Source organism: Heloderma suspectum, chromosome 2 (genome assembly GCF_057233095.1).
Source record: "Heloderma suspectum isolate Gila_16-S chromosome 2, 16-S_ref, whole genome shotgun sequence".
Lineage (NCBI taxonomy): Eukaryota > Metazoa > Chordata > Lepidosauria > Squamata > Helodermatidae > Heloderma > Heloderma suspectum.
Window position 1 is genome coordinate 203,561,872 of NC_139459.1, and position 20,484 is coordinate 203,582,355.

Consider the following 20,484-nt stretch of genomic DNA (forward strand, 5'->3'; position numbering starts at 1 on the left):
CTTCAAGCTGGTTCTCAGTAAAAGACATCTGCAAGCCCCCAGCACCCCATCACCAATTTGGTTTTCACAGTCTGTGACAAAAACAAAGTAAAAAATTATTCTTATGATACAAAAACAATAAATAAGGCCCTACATGCCATTGTGCAACTACAGTGATGTGCAAATTCAGTAAATTTATCTAAACTTGCCTCATTTGCACAATTTATTTCTGCAGTTTATTCCCATAAAATGGGTTATCTATTTTTTGATGCAACGGCTATTATGATTACTTAAAGATATGTGCATTATTAATTGTCAGCAATCCTGTAAACTAACAGTCCTTTCTCGGTGAGAGTTTTCCACAAGCAATTTCTTTTGTTCAACTATATTTTATATTCAGGTTCTTGAGGTTGTCCAAAACGGACGGGCTATGTTTCCACAGATCACTGAAGTACCTAGATTTGTCAGAAAGCTGAAAATACTGCCTATGTGGGTTATATGCCCTCTCATCTTCTGCTTTAGCAGGAGCTGAGCAGCCTTTTTGCAGCAAATTGCTATATTTTTTTTACCAAGACCCCTTCCCTTGATCTGAGCGGCATCTTTGAAATGTTGGGATGCTGGAGCCATAATCTAGGCTTTTAAAAAGCAGACTGAATGGTCCACTGCTCCTCTTTCAAGTAGATTTTGGTCATGGGAACAGCCTGACCCAATAGGGCTTAAAGACATTTTAAAGTGCCTTTTGTGGCTCATCAACCCTAATTTTTCCACCAGAGTTCCCAGTCTTCAGGACTTCCGTTTCTTGTTTCTTCCAAAATGCCTTGACCAGTCCTGCCTTGGTCTAGTCCTGGCTTGATCTCCAAGCCAGAGGCAAGGGGGAAGCTAGGCCACAAGGCAGGGGGCTGGCCAAGAGAATTATGGTATCAGTCAGAGAGCAGAGCAATCCAGAAACACAAGGAGAAGCTGAGGTCAGGCATGGTGAGGCAGCCCAAAAGTGGGTGTGGTCCAAACACTGGGTCATGAGGCAAAGGTGAGGTTAAACACAGTAGAGCAGTCCAAGTGGAGCAGGATTCCAGGAGTGAGCTCCAGCAGTAGGTAGCACAGGTCAATCAAGATAGGAGGCAGGAACAAGAATCTGGACAGCACAGAGCTAAGGTCCTGAATTGTTTCAGCAACTAACGGACTTCATCTAGGAGCTTCTTCAGCCTGTTCTTGCAGGCCCAGCTGCCTGCAACTCATTTGCCCAGTTGCCAAGGTTCCCTACTCCTGAGGAGATCCCTAACTCCCAAGGAGCCTGGGTCTTCTGTGCCTTGAGATGCACACTCCATCAATAAATGGCCGCCTGCACTTGCATCTTTTGATGCTGGTATTCCCTAGGGCTTGGAGGTAGTTCAAGCTCCCTCTCTGATTCCACAGATGAGGCAGCTTCTGCAGGTGAATTGGGGACACCATCCTCAGGCTCCTGGTGGTGTAACTTTTCCTAGACCTTGGTGTAGCTTCTCCTAAGAAACTGGAGGTGTCTGGGGGACCCATAGGATCTTCAGACATTGTAATATTGGGGGCTTCCTCTGAAGAGGGGTCATCCTGGCCCAAGCCTCATCAGACATGACAATGAAACACAAATATGAAGTATGTGCTGTGTATTATTTTAAGTCTTATAATAAAGACAGAATAAATAAAAAAATCTGTAATGAAAAATATAGTCTTCTATAAATATGCATTAGCATTATCTAATTTAACAAGAGAAAGTTAATGTTCTGTGCACTTACGCTTTAAGTAGCTTAGGTTCCTTACTGATTTTATGGGTCGTTCTGATTGCATATTTAAGGCAATTATGGATGCAGTGATGGTATCAATCATTGCAGTGACCCACCTACCAAGTGTAACGTTAAGTATCATGGGGGAGGATGCTATAGTTCAATGGACATTACAAAAAATAAAGCTTATATACTATGCTTCTGTTAAACCGTATTTTGAAGTATTACTTTTTATTCAAGGTAATGATACCAGACTAAAAAAAGGCAGTGCTTAGTTCTCCTTAGTATGATTTTTTCCCCCTTTCAAGGTGTTTGAAGTAGTGGAACGTGTTGAAGAACTGAGGAGAAAGTGGCCAGTAGCCTGGGGAAAATTGGATGATGGCAGCATAGGTGTTGTAACACCATATGCTGATCAAGTGTTCCGAATTCGGGCAGAGCTTCGGAAGAAAAGATTGTCTGATGTCAGTGTTGAGAGAGTGCTAAATGTTCAGGGTAAGCAGTGCATACATATCTATGGATCTGTGAACCCGGCTGAGAATTTGAAGTGATCTCAGAGTATCAGCAGTTTACATTACTTTCTCTAGTGTTTTGTTTTAAGATGCAACTCAGTGCAACTGCTCTTGAATACCCCCCTCCCCGCCAATTGTGCAGATCAGTAGCAGCAGCAAAGAAAGAGTGATCTGTATCAGAGTGCTGGGGAAGAGGGTGGAGAGGAGGCTGTCTCCTCTCTTCCCCAGCAATCCATATGCAGTTTACTCTTTCTAGTAGTGAGGAAATAATCTGTATCCAGATCTCTGGGATGTCTGGCCCTTGATGAATGAGCCAGCATCACATGTGGCCCTTGAGGCCAAAAAAAGTTGTGTGCCCCTGCACTAGAACATTGACTGGATTCCTTGAGTTCCAACTCCATTGTGATTTAAAAATATTTTCCTGTAAATGGATTCACATATTTCAGCCACTGTTTGTTTATGGAGTCCTGCGGTAGAACTCTAAATTGCTGACTTCATTTGCAACTTCACAGACTAACTACTTATTGAGAAGATAAATTGATGGGGTGATAAAAATTAATGATCACAGTCAAATTAGTCCTGTTAACTGCTTATCAGGGCCTGTCATTTTTCTATTTACAGAAGTTAAATGGCTGAGATTCCTTCTTGGGATGTTTTAAAAGATCTATGACATCATATATTGCCATGAGAGCAGCCCCAGCACCATTTTGAGTGTTTCCCTGGTACAGGAGAGAGCAACCTGTGACCTGCCAGATGTTTTGGCCTACAACTCCCATCACCATTGGCTATGCTGGCTAGGGCTCATGGGAATTGTTGGCTGAAACAACTGGAAGGCTGTAAGTTGCCTGCCCTTGCCTATAGAGATCTAGTCTGCCTGAAAAGGTGAGCTGGTATAAAACTGGCCATTTAGTGTCACAAACATACATTAGCTTTCCTCTATGGACATGGACAAAGGAAGTGATTCTCATCAGCTATTAAGCAGGCATGGGACTGCCTCACCGTAGCAAACCCATTAGTGTCATGTGCACCCTTTTTGTATTCCTTTTTATATTTAATCCCCCCACCCAAGAAAAAACATGAGTCTTTATGAAAAAAAAACAAAAACAATTTGTTATGCAGATTTTGTCCCTGGACTGGCTCTTTCAGATGGGACCTGGAGCCTAGTGGCTCCAGTCATTTCTGATGGAATTGACCCAGACTGTGGTTCTCCACCTCTTGGCCAATGACATTAAGGATGCCTCAAGGTTCTGTCTTGTCTCCCATGCTTTTCAGCATCTACCTGAAACCACTGGGAGAACCCAGGACAGGTGTCTGGGGGCAGTATTGGGATGGATGAGGGCTAACATGCTGAAACTTAATCTGGATGAGATGAGAAGTACTGTGGGTTGGGAAATCTGCTAAACTGGAGAGGTTTAGATTTGACTCTTGATGTGGTCATGCTCCCCATGAAGGGCCAGCTATGCAGTCTGGACTCAGTGCTGTCTATGGAGGTGCTGATGGCGCCAGTTGCCAGGAGTGTTTTTTACTACCTTTGAGTGATTCGGCAGCTGTGGCCCTATCTAAAGAAAGCTAACCGAGCCACAGTGATACATGCCTTGGTTACAACCAGGTTAGATTACTGTCATATGCTTTTGTGGGGCTGTTGTTGAAGACGGCTCAGGAACTGCAATTTCTACAGAATGTGGCAGCTAGAATGCTCGTGGGAGCGAGGCACTTGGATCCTCTTTGTATAATTTACATTGGCTGCCTTTTTTCTGGGTTGAATTCAAGGTGCTGTTTTCGTCCTTTAAAGGCTTAAAAGTTTATGACCATGTTGTCCTCCTATAAGTGTATGGCCTGCCCAAGCATTAAGATCAGTGTCAGCCCACAAGTGAGAGCCATTAGGCTAGCAGATACTAGAAATAGGCTTTCTCTGTGGTGGCCCCACAGTGGTGGAACTCCCTCCCCCGGGAGAGACACATGGCCTCATCACGGCTGGCTTAAAAAAAAATAAACTGCTGAAGACACATTTATTTCAGTTTGCATTTGGAACTTAAAAAATCTTTTGCTACTGCTGTGTGTGTGTTTTAAAATTTTTAATTGCTGTAAAAGACAGGTAAAAAATCTTATAAATAAATAAAATATCGAACTGTTTAAACTCTTATTATTTTAGCACAATGCTCTTTAAGTGTGCAGTAACTATTCAGTTGCCAGAATTACATGTAAAAAGTCGACCTGTGCAGTTATTTGGTTGTATTACTAGCAAAGAAATTGGCTAAGACTACTTCATACTTTTCCTTCTTCAGGAAAGCAGTTCCGAGTGTTATTTCTCAGCACAGTACGAACACGGCATACATGCAAACACAAGCAAACACCAATAAAACGGAAGGAACATTTATTGGAAGATTCCACAGAAGACTTGGATTATGGTTTTCTGTCCAATTACAAGCTTCTCAACACAGCTATTACAAGAGCACAGTCCCTGGTAGCTGTCGTGGGAGACCCTATTGCTTTATGCTCCATTGGAAGATGCAGGTACACCAAATGTGTTACGAGCAAAAAGGAAATCGTACTCGTGAGAATCTTACTGTGTATTTGGTAATTGATAATTGGCCTCCTATTAGGAAAGCTGTCCATTCCCATCTTTATGTACTTGCTGTGCCCTGCTATGCTGGCATCTGCTGACTTTAGATCTTTAGATAAACTTTAGATCTTTAGATAAATGATCTTTAGATAAACTTTGAGCATAAGAGAAAAAAAATGTCAGTGCTCCCCAACCCCACATTGCCTGTAAGTAAAGGTCTGTCCTCAGTAACTGGATTATTTCCATCTCTTGTTCTATCAGGCTACATTAAGACTATGCTCCAGCAACAGAATCTAGGTCTAATATAAGAATATATAAATTCCTGGCAACAAGAGATCTAAGCGGCATTTTGGACTTATGCAGATTATATTTTATTATCAGCAGTTAGTGGGAAACAGGTTTGATCTGCGTGCACCCCCTCCCCCCGCACCAAACTGTATAGGTGGGGGTGGAAATTTCATGTTTCAATGCTCCCTTATGAAATACTTTCCTTCACATAAAAATTAATGTCACAGAGAAATATTATAGGGAAAGAAAGAAGACTTTCTTTCCAACATGCTAGTTTTTTATAGGGGAAGCATTCAAATATCTCTCTCTCTCTCTCTCTCTCTCTCTCTCTCTCTCTTTCACATGCAAACACACACACACACACACACACACACACATCACAGACTGCAATTGTACAGTCCAGGTGTACAAAAAAAGCTGCACCACATTATTTTACTGAATATTTAGATCAGCTCTTGGCAGACTTTCACCAAATATAGCCGCAAACTAGAGAATATGCTTGGGAGACATAACATTCTGACCACCTTTTTTTAAAAGGAGATTTCTAGGCTTCCGTCTTTTCTTAAAGTGAATTTGATCCATGCTGTTAAAAGCTTTAATGTTCTCTTACATTTCCTCTTGCACTGGGGAACATGCAAATGGATTAACCCACTCTGGCTGCATTTGGACTATCATATCTCCGTTCACTAAGGCAAAATATGCACAAGTCTTTTGTCTGTGCATGCAGCCCTTTTGCTCCACCCTTTACTGTGAGTTGCAGTTAAAATAGGAAGCCTCTAATTAACCACCGTAGCCTGTTTCATCCAATCCAGCTTTGGTTACCAGCTTTGGATTGTTGGTTTAATATAATGACTTGTTCTGAAGCTGGTAACTACCATTTCTTGCTTTGGATGAAATGGGAAATTATGATCATAAGCCTCTGAACTCCAAGGCTTATGATCATCCTGTGCAGGGTGGGAGGAGCAGCAGAAGCCTCCCCGTCCTCCCACCCTGCATTTTTTTGCCCATCTAGCTGGGTCGCTTTGGGGGGGTCTCTCCAGTCTCCTCCCATCCCTGCCCACTAGAACGCCCCCTTCTCCACTTCTCTGAGGTTGAGTTCCTGACCTTGGAGAGCAGCTAGCTCAGTTCTTTCCACACCGGCCGGGGGGAGGGATCCGAAATATCTTATGGCCTCTCAGACGCTAAGGGCCATAGGACTGCTCCCTTAGAGACTTTCTGGTTTAATCGCAATTTGCGATTAACAGAGGAGCCCCATGCATGAGCAAAAAACACGCATATCTGGGCGTAATAAGCTGAGATATAACTGTCCAAACCAGGCCACAGAGTTAAGGGTGGGGGGAGTGAAGAGATAGTCGAGGGAAAGATTCATTTCCCCCCATCAAAGGTGTACATACAGCTACAGTTTGTGAAACTTTTACCACAGTAAGCCCCTGCTAGTATGTCCTAGCATGCACCTGTCTATGGTAGAAAGAGGAATCTGCAAGCCCTTGCTTTCTTTGCAGATTTCATCCCAGCCACTGGACTTTATTCTCTGGGGACAAAACAGCACCAGATGCCTTGTTGGCTGCCATGAATGAATAGAACCAAAGGGCTTCAGTTGCTTTGATGCCATTTGGGTTCCTTTACAGCCTTACGCAGGCACTTGCCTGCATGCAAGTAGAGCTAAAGTGTGTAGGGGACACAAGCCCCAACATCCCCATGTGCAAAGGGTTCTGTAAGCGTGTTTGGCAGGGGCTTAGAGAGCTCCTGCAATCAGGAACCCTAATAAGGCATGGGCTTACACGTGCACTTGGGTCCCCTACACACTTTAGCTTTACATAAATTCTGGTTTGGGGGGATGAGAATGTGAAGTAAGGAGGTCTGATTAACCCAGTCTATGTGAATTACCAGTTGGAGTATAGTATTACAAAACTTTAGCGTGAAGGAGTAGTAGGGCTGGGTTAGACATCAGCTGTTACACCTTCGTGAGAGGGGAGAGTATGAGTTGTCGAGCATAGAAATTTCCTATTTGAGAGGCAAGAGAGCCAGAGAGGTTTGTCTCTTGATGGCAAGGATAGGCTTAGGGATATTTGTGGCTATATTTTTTACATTTTATCTTTTAAAGAAGCCTAATGCTTTGGCTGTGATAGAGATCTAAAATGGTCATCTTCATCATCTTTAAGAAACTACTACTTACTAAATGGATAAACTATGGCCACTGAAATGTTACTGGGACAACACCAACATGGAGAATTCAGTGATATCCCAGAATGATTTCCTTGTACTAGACCTTCCTTGTAGGGTAAAAGTTAGGAATGTGCTTTCATTTCATACCAAATATGTATGCACAAATGACATCATAAAAGAAATGCTTCACCTCTACCAACATTATCCATCATCCTCCACAAGGAGGTTCTATTCAGATTATATCTTCTCCTTTTTTGTCTAAATAAGCAATGCGGTTGAGATATGCTTAAGGGCCCCCTAGTTTTTAAATTATTTGTCCATCATCGATTTTGAGAACTATTTTTAGCATGCTATCTCTCCCCCCCCCCCCCCCGGTGAATAGTTGATTGTACCCTGTCTAAAAATACTGCTAGAGAATTCAGGCATGCTGCAATAAAGACTTTTTAAAAAGGTAAACAGGGTTATGGGAATATAAAGGAAATGACATTTCATTTGATAAAACAGACCTATAAAAAGTGGAGAGTATTTTAATTTTATATTTTTCTAATAGCTATCAAAGTGAGTCAAGAATCCATTGCAATAGCTGTAGAAGACTTTGCAAAGTATGCCCAGGATGTTCATTAGTTTTTAAAAATGTTACAATCAGATTAAACAGGATTATTTGGCAGATGCTTCTTTTAAAATCAGGACCACATTGCATAGCAGAGTTGGCAGGATTTTAGTCATTGTTCTTACAGCCCTGTTGGAAGTGTGACATATGTGAAGAATATGCTTGGGACGTTTAAAAAGCAAAGCACATGGACCTTATAGGAGTTCTGGAACTGATGGCTCATTAAGACGTTGCAGGGGACTCTTGTCAATAAAACTTCCAAATGCTTGAATGTTGATCTTTAGTTATTTTTGAACCATTCAATGCTACTCCGTCTCATCAAATAATACTGCAATTAAAGGACATATGGAAGTACTGGATTCAAGACTTAATTTGTAAGATTTGTGTGTAGCAAACAATTAAACATTTGTTTGTGGATTTTGTTTTGTTTTCGGCTTCTTTAGGAAATTTTGGGAAAGGTTTATTGCTCTGTGTCATGACAATGAAAGTCTTCATGGTATCACGTTTGATCAGATCAAAGCTCAGTTAGAAGCTTTGGAATTAAAGAAAACATATGTATTGAATCCACTGGCTCCTGAGTTTATTCCACGGGCTCTACGGCAGCAGCATTCATCACACACCAGTAAACCACAGCAGTCTCCACCGAAGGTAAAGTGCCACCTCTGACAAAGTTATTAAGAGCTAGCAAGTATCTGTCGAGAAGTAGCATGGAAGGATGCACATACTGGTTCTGCTGTTTCCTCGTGTGAACATATACTTATACTTAGAGTAGGAATAATACTAGACTAAAGAAATCATCATACAGTTGGGTATATTAGCATGTAGTTTGTATTAAGCAATCGTGGTTTGTTTGGGTTTTTTGGACAGAAAATAGATACCTAGGAGGTATGACAATAACTCAGCCAAAAGCCGCTAGAAATGATGTAAAAAGAAATATTCAGTAACTTGCATTTTACAGGAGGATGTGGTCACAATGATTACTTGCAGCCTAAAAATATATTACAATGCACAATGTATTCACCATTTACTCATCATTGCACTAGTATTGCAACCTTCAAGAAGCCAAACATATCTCTACAAGGCTGTAACAAAAAAATGTTCTTAAGAGAATTGATAGTGACAAGAATGGTGAAAAGCATACAATGCCCCTTCCTTGTGTTTATGAAGAATAATATTAAATTCTACATTTAACTGTCAAGCGACATTAATAAATAAGATGTATTTCTTTAATTGACCATTAATTAATGCATTCCTTTAATTTGACCATGTTTGCAGGCACCTTTCGGTGCCAGGTGAAGATCTTATTTTCCCAGCATTTTAGCACTCTAGCCTTTTAGCTCTGCTGTTTTAAATCTGTATTTTAAATCTCCGCATTGCTGCTAGGTTTTATTCTGGTTGTACTTTTAAGTTTTCATGTTTTATATTGTTTTATGCCGAATTTTGTGGTTTTGATTTTTGTGAATCGCCCAGAGAGCTTCGCCTATTGGGCGGTATAGAAATAAATAAATAAATAAATAAATAAATAAATTAAATAAAATGGGTTGTATTAGACCCTTGGGAGAAAAATCCCATTTTATGAGAAGGCATTTCAAAATTTTGTTTTTGTTTTGTTTCAAGTTCTCCATCACGTTTTCAAATTAATGCTGTTTTTCATTTACATTTTTTCAGATTTTATTTGACAGGACAGAAAGGGAGAGCTATTTTCTTGGTGATCATTTAAAAAAGAGTTCTTATAAGTGGAAATCTTAATTTACTTATCAAGATTCGTTACTTTCTTCTACACAGTGAAACTTTCTAAAATGTTTGATGATGCATTAAAATGTTAGGCTTTTAGGAAACCACAAGTCCAAAGATTATTCTTTACTTTCAAGATCCATATTAATACAGTTCCCATTTCTGCAGAGGTTTCAGTATGACATGCAGTTAGAAAGTTTGTCATCTTGGTTTTTAATTAGCAGTTAGAATCTCATAGTATTTCTGACACCCATTGTAGCATAATAGAAAAAAATGATTTTCTAAGACACAAAGAAATTATGTTAAAGAGTGCAGTTAGTCATGAAATTACTGCTGAAACCTACAATCTTCATACAGACCTATTTTCTTGCTTCTCCCAGTGCACAGAAAGTACACGATAAGTGCATGTGAAATGACAAACTTTCAAGTTGCTGCTACATCTAAATTTCAACTTGGGATCTAAGGGCCAAACTAGGATGTTATTTAGGCAAATCGTGGGTTCAATTCCTTGTTTGTGAGATAATGGAGAATGCAGAGTGGGGGTGAGGAATGTACATGGGAAGATTAGTAGGAGTGGGTTAAGACCTCCTGCACCCATAAATGTCCCTCCATCTCTGTACTAGCGTTATGACGAGGAAGCAGGGTTGGAGTCCCATGTTTTCCTTTCAACATCTAAGGTGACTCAGAAAGTTCCTTTCCCCACTACATACATTATCCCAATCAGACTTCCACATTTTCACTTTCAGTGGTGAGTGTGCTCCATCCTCTAGTGAGCATAATGAGCTCCAGCCTTCCTCCTAATTTTGGAGCTGCAGAGATGGACAGGGAATGTCCCAGTAGTTAAGCAGGGATCTCTGTCTTCCCCCTTCTCATCTTCAAAGTTGGGAAGAAGGCTAAGAGTTGTTTGGCTGTTGTGTAGGCACAAACAAGCAAGCTCTCCACCATCTTTTCCTGTTCCAGAACAGGAAGAGTAGTGGGCTTCCTTGGCTATTGTGCAACCAAAATATCCAGACACCTTGATGCATAGTGCCAAAGTGGAAAGGCCCCCAATCTTTTCCTACTCTGTAGCAGGAAATGGTGGCAAGGGACATCCATAGACACTTTGTGGCTGACCTGACCTGGCGGGCCTTGACTGCGTAGTGGTCATACCAGCAGGCACTCACCCACTTTGAAGTTCCAGACTTGGAGTTGAGAAGGAGACCAGAAGTGTCTTTGACCTTGCGCAGAATCAGTGAGGAGGTCAGGGACAAGGAAGGGCAGGGTCCTGGAAACCATGATGTTTGGCTTGGCTATCAACGACAGCCAAAACACTGAGATCATACGATAGTAGTAACTACCTCTGTGGCAGAAAATCAAATTGTTAATAAATGCACACTCAAGGGAATTAACACTGTTGGAATGATAAAGTAACTGTTTGCATCGGGTCAGACGAAACAATTAACTGGCCTTCTTGGTAGTTGTAAAAGTAATGTTGTTAGTATGGTAATTAGATATTGGAATATTTTGATTTTTGAAGAAATATGTACCAAGCCTAAGCTGTGATTGAATGGGTCTATATGAATGGGTGAAATTCACAGAAACTATCCTATGGGGGTCAGAATTTTCTATAGTACTAGCCTTTCTGTATTGACACATGTAAAAGCACTATGTAGTAGAGGTGTTTAAATTAATTTTTTATTGTAAAATTTCAACAAAACAAAATGGAGTTGCATTAAAAACTGATGGGTATGGAGCCATTCTTACCACAGTTCAGGTTTGCTACATGTTTTTTAAAAAGCAGAATGTTCCAATATATACTTTCCATACTTAGCAGCATTACTTTTACAGGAACCTAGAAAGTTAGATAATTGGCCTTCACAGCAACCTCGTCTGCATAGCTTCAGTGAGGAGAACAATGGTGTGCATTAAGCCAGAGTTTGTTCTACAGCCTAACTAGCTTAATCTCAGTTTACAAACCAGGATCAGATCCTAGTTATTATCCTACTTTGCTAACTGAGAATAAGCCAGAGTCCCCCAATTTGGACACAAGGGGGAATGCAGGCTTAATTCAAGCCAGGATCTCCGTGCCAAGGACAATGTATGATTGGAAGAGGGGAGGGATGAGGCATATAAATTTCCTTCATAGACAAAAACAATGGCTTGGATTTAAAGAACCGTGAGTGGAGGAAGAAAATGTATTGGCACACTTCTGTGAATTCTTGAAGAAGCACTAGTAGACGGCTAGCTTCACAATGAATCAGGATTGCATTACCGTATGGGAAACACTGTGAATACGGGAGATACAGGCTGTTGCATGAAAAACTCTTATCCATAAAAAGCTGTTGAAAAGAGCTTATTCATAGACTTACGCAAGAATTTGCACAAATGGAAGAACTTAACCTGTGTTGGGAGACACTTTTCCCATGCAGTGCTGTTTGACTAAGTCAGTAACAGCCCTACCGTGAGTGGAAGAGTCTTTCCACTAGTGGAAGGGCAGCTTAAGGTCCAAGGCAATGCTTTAATTTTTGCTTAATTGTAGCCGTACCCAGATACCAAAGAGTAATGAATATAAGTGCCAGCAAACAATCTACCATCAGAAAAAAACTATTGGCCAAATAGTGACCTATTTATAAATGTAGAGCAAAGCCCAGCACAATGAAATTGTGCCAATATAAATTGTAAATGAATTTATCCTGAAACAACCTCCTTGGAAGCTGCGATCAGCAAGTCAGAATGAATGAAGGTGAATGTAGACAACTCTGGATTTGATGGGGTGGAGATGAAAACAACACCTTTGGGGTGCAATCCTATTGTATGTTTACACAGAAAAAAGTCCTACAATTCCAGCATGCCTCAGGCAGCTAAGAGATGCTGGGAGTTGTAGGAGATTTTTCTGTCTAAACATGCATAGGACTGTTTTGTTTTTAAAATGTCTGTTTGATATGAAATTTCACTGAGTGACCACAGGCATAAAGCTCTGCAAAGCTATATTAAAGAATGAAACTGTACTGTAAAAAGAAAAGTGAAAAAAAAATCCATTAAAATATTGTAAAAGATAAACATACCAGATGATGCAATGTTAGATTTAGATAAAATCATGAGACAAGACAGCCTTTCAAATCCATTTGTTTGAAGGCTTGCTGTTTACAATTCAAAATATTTTAAAGTAACAATGAAAACTATGGCAAAATAGATGACAAAGCCTCTCTCATAGATAAAGTTGTTTATTAAACCATGAACATTTAAAGCAATCATAATACCAGGTTGTGTACAGCCTTTTAAAATATAATTAGTTTGCCTTCTTTATCAACTTTGGAAAGCTGTTATCTTTATGTATTAACAAGCGAAAGAGGGTTTTTTTATTCTTAATCCATTTTATTCATAGGTCAATATTTATACAATCCACCTGTCTATAAACAGACCACTGTGTGCTCAGACTGTGCTCAGACTGCTGGAAAACTGCATAGAACTTTGCCCTGGGGAAGTAGTGTTCTTAAGCATCAGTGAGTTTTAAAACTTGGTGCTTGGCAACATATCGAGAAACCGGCATCAGGAAAACCTCCATCTTCCTAATTCCTACCACTACCCCTGTTGCTGCTGTTCTGATCATAAACCTATCAGTTGAACAGCATGAAATGTTGGGTGTGGATAGGGAGACTGATAGCAAGGTGGCCTTGGGCAATAACCAGCAGATACTGATAATCCCCTACTGAACATGGGCCATGGAAGAAAGGGGTGGCTGGGTAGGATGAAAGGGGTTGGGCAAAATTAACATAAGAAGAGCCATGCTGGGTAGGCCAAAAGCCCAATTAGTCCTGTATTCTTTTCTTCTAGTGGCCAGCCAGATGCCTATGGGAAGCCCACAAGGAGGATACGAGTGCAATAGCACCCTCCTGCTTATGTCCTTTCATTTCTGTTATCCAGAGGCATGCTTTCTCTGATACTGTAGGTAATTTATAGCGACTAGTATCCATTGATAGCCTTATCCTCCGTGATGAAAGGCAGCCTGGAGCATGAATGGATTAGACAGTTAGTGAGACCCTTGAGCCAAGTGTTAGTCATTCTGGTGTTCCTGTGCTTTTCAGCTAAGCTACAGCTCAAACATGGAGCCCCTTTGGTTCTGGACTATATAGCTAGGATCCCTACCATCATGGGCTGGGGGAAGAAAGGGGGCATGTCATGAGCTTGTTCCCTGGGTAAATACAAGACACATCATAGGTCTTCACTGTGTGTAGATTGGTGCCCTTCTGTACAAGGTGAATGTGGGGTCATCATCAGTGTGTAACATCACGATTGGTTGAGTTTCCAGGGATGTGCTGCAGGAATGGCTGTTTGTGTTGCTATATTTTTGTTTCTACAGCTACTTTTCTGTTGACTCTGCTGCTGGTTCAGTATAAGATTGTAACTCTGTTATGTTGGTGTTAACCCTGGCTTAAGAACAACCTGGCATACTGGGAGCATAGGATCTTCAACTAGAGCTTTAATGCTTCATCAGCTTAGGTGGGGTGCTGTAGCTATAGCCTCCTTTTTTGAATGAAACACACAGACTCGTGTAAATACATGCTTCTCTATATCAGTAGTCCCCCCCCATGGGGGTGGGCAGGGCTGCCATGGACAGTATTCTGTGGTCAGTGAGCATGCTCAGTCCTTATTAGGCTTTGGGGGAGTTTCTCCCCATAAGGTTTTTTCCTACTGACTAAGCAGTGTTCAACCTGTTCTGGAGTGGTTGCACTCTCCCAAAAGGATCAGGTTTGAAGTTTTGGGGTGCTCTTCGATCCAGCATTGTCACTGGAGGCAAAGGTGGCCTTAATGCTGTGCGTAACTTTTTATCAGCTTAGGCTGATAAGCCACCTATGATCCTATCTGGACAGAGACAGCCTGGTTATAGTTATCCATGCTCTGATAACCTCTCATTTGGATAACTGCAATGTGTTATATGCCACCAAATTTGGAACACTCAACAGTGGCCACAAGACTGGAAAAGGTCAGTTTACATTCCAATTCCAAAGAAGGGCAACGCCAAAGAGTGTTCAAACTACTGTACAATTGCGCTCATTTCACATGCCAGCAAGGTTATGCTCAAAATCCTACAAGCTAGGCTTCAGCAGTATGCGAACCGAGAACTACCATAAGTACAAGCTGGGTTTCGAAGAGGTAGAAGAACTAGAGATCAAATCACCAACATTCGCTGGATCATGGAGAAAGCAAGAGAATTCCAGAAAAACGTCTATTTCTGCTTCATTGGCTACGCAAAAGCCTTTGATTGTGTGGATCACAACAAACTGTGGCAAATTCTTAAAGAGATGGGAGTACCAGACCACCTTACCTGTCTCCTGAGAAACCTGTACGAGGGTCATGAAGCAACAGCAAGAAACGGACATGGAACAACCGATTGGTTAAAAATTGGGAAAGGAGTATGATAAGGCTGCATATTGTCGCCCTGCTTATTTAATGTCAGGGTGGACACTGAGCCCATAGAATCCCAGAGTAGTTCTGATTCTGAGGAAGAGGAGTCGCTCCTGGGAGAGGAGCGCGCTCCTCTTTCTCAGGGCCAACAGCTGACGGAGATTCTTCCCACCAGCATTCCTAGCTTAGATAGCAGTCCTGGGAGTGACAGAGCGCGGGAAGCAGACTTGTTGGACGCGCGACGCCGACGCAGATAGCGGCGCCAAATGGAGGGCGCAGAAAGGAGGCGTAGTGCCCGGTTGGCGCGCAAACAACGGCTGCGCCCAGAGGATCCAAGGGAAAAGGGGAGGGACTCTCCCTAGTCCTTAAGTTCAGGGGTCTGCCAGTAATTCCCTTTCAAACGGTGACCAACTGTTCCAACGTAGGGCATAGGTACACTGCTGCTCTTATCTAGTTCCTAACAGTAGAGTTGTTAAGTTGTAAAAGAGGAATAAAGCTTTGAAGAGAATCCCTTTGTCTGTGTCTGGACTTGGCTACTGGATTAGACTGAGAGAGGCCTCCAAGGAGCCCTTGACGTTTAACTTATATGCAGAGTACATCATGAGAAACGGTGGGTTGGATGAATCACAGGTCGGAATTAAGATTGCCGGGAGAATTATCAACAACCTCAGATACGCAGACGATACCACCCTAATGGCAGAAAGCGAAGAGGATCTAATGAGCCACTTGTTGAGGGTGAAAGTGGAGAGTGCAAAAGCTGGTTTGAAACTCAGCGTTAAAAAAACAAAGATCATGGCATCTGGCCCCATCACTACCTGGCATATAGAAGGGGAAGAAATGGGAGCAGTGACAGATTTTATTCTCTTGGGCTCCAAGATCACCGCAGACAGTGACTGTAGCCATGAAATTAAAAGACGCTTGCTCCTGGGGAGGAAAGCTGTGGCAAACCTAGACAGCATAGTAAGAAGCAGAGACATCACCTTGCCAACAAAGGTCCGCATAATCAAAGCTATGGTTTTCCCAGTAGTAATGTATGGCTGTGAGAGCTGGACTCTAAGGAAGGCTGAGCGCCGAAGAATGGATGCTTTCGAACTGTGGTGCTGGAGAAGACTCTTACGAATCCCCTGGACTGCAAGGAGGTCCAATCAGTCAATCCTAAAGGAAATCAACCCTGACTGCTCATTGGAAGGACAGATACTGAAGCAGAAGCTCAAATATTTTGTCCACCTAATGCAAAGAGAAAACTCCCTGGAAAAGACCCTGATGCTGGGAAAGATTGAAGGCAAAAGGAGAAGGGGACGGCAGAGGATGAGATGGCTAGATAGCATCACTGATGCAATAAACATGAACTTGAGCACACTCCGGGAGAGAGCGGAGGACAGGAAGTCTTGGCGTGCTATGGTCCATGGGGTCATGAAGAGTCGGACATGACTTAACGACTGAACAACAACAATGTGTTATATGAGGAGCTTCCTTTGAAACTGGTCTGGCAACTTCAGCTGGTCGAAAATACAGCAGCAAGATTGTTAATGAGGACTGGCTGATCCTATCATATTGCACCAGTGCTCTCTAATCTATACTAGTTTCCAGTCTATTTCCAGGCCCAATTCAGAGTGCCAGTATTAACTTTTAAAGCCTAAAACAGCTTGAGGCTAGGTTACCTGAAGGATTGTCTCCTCCGATATACACCTGCTTGCATCCCAAGATCAGCTTCAGAGGCTCTCCCCAAAAAATGAGATGAGGGAGGTAGCTAGTAAGGAGAGGGGCTTTTCAGCAGTGGTACCCTGGTTGTGGAATGCCCTCCCCAGAGAGGCTCACCTACATTGTGGCCTACATTGCTCTTTTTATTTTTTATTTTCCCAGGCTTTTAAGTTCTTCAATTTTGTTTTAAATGTACATTGTTATGTTTTAATATATAAAGGTTTTATATTATGTTTTATCATGTTGTATTTTAGAGTTTTCATTTCTGTGATCCACCCAGAGAGCTTTGGCTCTTGGATGGTATAGAAATGTAATAAATAAAAGAGTGATATCTTAGGTTCCCTGGAACCATTCCTCACTTTCTTTAAACTTATTTGATATGGAACATACAGGTAGAACGACTCAACTCATGATCACTTTTTTTTGTTTAAGGTGAAGGGTCATCATCATAATCAGAACGACCATTTTCAGAGTGATGGAATTGGTAAGTGCTTAGTGAAGCATTGTCAGTATGAATAAATTTTTATGATTGATTGCAGGTTTGCTTATTTTCTAAATGAAAAGAAATGTTTTATTGGATGAAAGGAAGGGAGAATAAGGATCTATGGGGCTATTTGGATTCCATGCTCCCTCCCTACTAACTTTAGTGTGGGGACAAGGAATTACCAAATGATAGCTCTCACAGTGTTTGGATGTGGGATCTCTCCGGACTTCGGGAAATTAAACAAATGTACAGAAAGGTTAATCTTGCAGGATCAAGGGAGATCCTGAATTCAGATAATAGTGGAATCTCCCAGTTTGATTGTCTACTTCCCCCCATCTCCACAGTGAGGAGAGTGGGGAATGATGGGGAGAGGATGCAGGCCCAAGACCCTCTCCCAGTCTTTCCCTGAGGACAATCCAATGTGGAGGAATAAAGACCATGCTGAAGTGCCAATTGTATCTCAGGCAGAGCTCCACTTTCAATGGTTCCTATTATGGAAAGCATTTGGAAAACTTGCATTTAAGAGTCTTACTGGAGAAAAACTAGCATTTCATAAACTTCACATCCATGGTGTTTTTTTTTTCTTTATTTTCCAGTTCAGCCCAATCCTTCTGTCTTAATTGGAAATCCTATCAGAGCATATACTCCTCCTCCACCACCACCTCCTCCTCCTGGGCCTCATCCCAACCTTGGGAAATCTCCTAGTCCTGTTCAAAGGATAGATCCTCACACTGGGACAAGCATTCTTTATGTACCTGCTGTTTATGGAGGAAATATGGTCATGTCTGTGCCTTTGCCAGTAAGTATGCACTTTCATGTTAATGATACTCTCATCACTTCAAAACTGCTTCTTATTCCTATACTTCATAGGATACTCTGTCTTCATCTTGTTCAGGGGGAGACTGGGAAATATTATTATATATGTACCTTCATAGGAAGAATTATTTAATCTAGCACAGAAAGATGCTTTCAAATACTTGAAAGTTCGAGCTATAAGAATTCAGACAATTCCCAAATAACCTTAACAAGAAGGTTACAGGCTGCCAAGGAAGGTGATAGGTTTTCAATTTATGGCAGTATTTATACCAAAAATTATCTTCTAAAGATAATTCTGTAACCAGTACAGTTTAATATATTTCATATATCAATAACTAAAAACATTTAGGAGTTGATTCTATTCAGAAGTTCTGACTGGATGATTGATCCTTTATGATTTTTTCTTAACAAAAACATTACTAATGCTAATTTTTTGTTACACCATATCTACAAACTTTGAAAGCCATGGTCTCCCATCCAGGTTGCTGCTGAAGCCTGGAGTTGCTTAGCTTCAGTGATTTCAGCATCAGATATACACAGACTATTCACTGGGCTCCATTTGCATATAATTAAAAAAACTTGGTAACCTTCTTTAGAAACCCCTGTCACATACTAGGACTTACCTCCTTTCTCCCAGTTTTCTCCCTATCCTCACCAGATTTGGGGGAGGGAGCATTTCAGGGCGAATCCAGAAATGAGAAGTGTGGGGGAGGGGGTGGCAGTGTAAAGCAATGTGCACTGTTTGGAGGGAAGGGGCTTATCATGGTAGTAGCAATGGGGGTATCTTTTTCTTTGATTTCTTTTTAACTTTTAAACACTGCCAGCTTTGCCAATGGCTTCAGTGATTTGGCAGCAGGAGCGGAGCTCTTGCTCCCACCATCTTTCCTTTCCGGATTCCCTCCCCAGTTGCCTCCCTACCAATTTGACAGTCAGATGTTTTGGTCAACCCAAGGCTGAGAAAGAGAAACACAGATGTAATGCTGCTGGTCTCTTAACCATGTTTCATAGATTAGGAACAAGCTGAGGGCTCACATATTCCCTCCCTTCTCTCCTGCATTCCTGCATTTGAAACAAGACTACTGTTTGGCCTGATATGGCCTAGCTGCCACTGTGTCATGAACTTAAATATAACTTTCTACCTCTCCTGCATGAATTCCTCCTTCCTTCCCATGTGAGCATTAACCAGTGTGTAGTGTCAAGTCTATACTGGTGTTCAGCGGAGTTAGTTTAACCCCAATTTGCAAACCACCTTCAAACACTGGTTAGCATTTTGATTAATGCTAATAAGGGAAGGGAGGGAGCATAAATGTCAGGATCTGGAAGCCAACTACAAACCTGGCTTGTTAGATGAAGCTTAAGCCAGGCATCTGGGTTTGGACGTAACACCATTGTTTCTCTGGCTTTTAAGTTTCTGGTTTCTGTAGTCATTCCTGTTTGCAGGAGGAACCAAGTGGGAGCAACCAGGCAGCATGCATGAGCATGCTTGCTTATTACCAGTAAGCCAGAATTCTCAGCAATTCTGACTTACTGTTTTGTGCAAACATGACCATTTTGTTGTTGTTGTTCAGTTGTTCAGTCGTGTCCGACTCTTCGTGACCCCATGGACCATAGCACGCCAGGACCATAATGTCTCTCAGTTAATCATAATCACCAGATTTCTAAAACCTCAATACCCTGGGAAGAGAGCATCTAATCATAATAAAAATTGTGGGACAAAACTGTGCCTTTAGTTACTGTATGTTTCAAACACATTATTATATAAAGAGGATCAGAAAAAAGGAGCAAAATGAGATGAGAAATGGTACTAAAGTCCGTTTTGTTGAACAGTTGATTTGTTGAAACAAATCAGGAAACGGGGACCATATTTTAAATAGTGTACCACTTTTGCTCTTCTTTCATTGCTAGGCCAGCCATCTGAATTGGTCATGTGTGGGCTGATGGAATTTCCACCGACTGAACACTTAGCATTGCCACAGTTGATACCCTGAAACCTTTATGTTCCAGTTTCATCTGTATACGCCAGGGATACTAATAAGGCCAAGCACCTATAATATTTCCCCACTTCTCCACTTGTTTTTGTGTCCGCATTCCCCAGATTTTCCATGGGGGGCGGAGGTCTGGCACACCAAGATAAAGAAAAAAAGATCAGTAAATTAAGGTTGTTCTGTGAGTGTATAAAATGCACATTCTCACACATGATCAATTTATATTACTTTGTGATGGAAATCCTGTTCATGACTTCCATTTTGGGGTTTGCTATGAATGTCTAGTTGGAGGTATGCCTGATCAGTCGATCTGGTACCACTTTTCTTTCACATAGCAGGACCACTGGCTTTAAATCATTTAGATGAATATTTTATTTTTATTAACAAGGTTACCAGAAGGCAACATTTAATGAATACAATGAAATGAAATATGAAACTTTGCAGCTGTAGCTTTGTAAGGCAGGGATACTTTCTATTAATATTAAACCAAAATAATGTAAATATTTGTTT

The 20,484-nt window shown here is 41.4% G+C and overlaps 1 protein-coding gene across 8 annotated transcripts in view; it reads left to right on the forward strand.

Moving 5' to 3' along the window:
• HELZ (helicase with zinc finger) overlaps positions 1 to 20,484 on the forward strand; it is a 165,207-nt gene that overhangs the window by 107,360 nt on the left and 37,363 nt on the right. For 6 of the 8 annotated variants that reach the window (XM_084837472.1, XM_084837473.1, XM_084837474.1 and 3 more), the window contains 5 exons: positions 2,042 to 2,225; positions 4,528 to 4,756; positions 8,313 to 8,517; positions 17,122 to 17,173; positions 17,770 to 17,972. In XM_084837472.1, coding sequence (XP_084693598.1) covers positions 2,042 to 2,225; positions 4,528 to 4,756; positions 8,313 to 8,517; positions 17,122 to 17,173; positions 17,770 to 17,972 — 873 coding nt within the window. Of the gene's footprint in view, positions 1 to 2,041; positions 2,226 to 4,527; positions 4,757 to 8,312; positions 8,518 to 13,416; positions 13,528 to 17,121; positions 17,174 to 17,769; positions 17,973 to 20,484 lie in introns of all 8 variants that reach the window. The other 2 variants (XM_084837470.1, XM_084837471.1) reach the window with 1 other exon arrangement.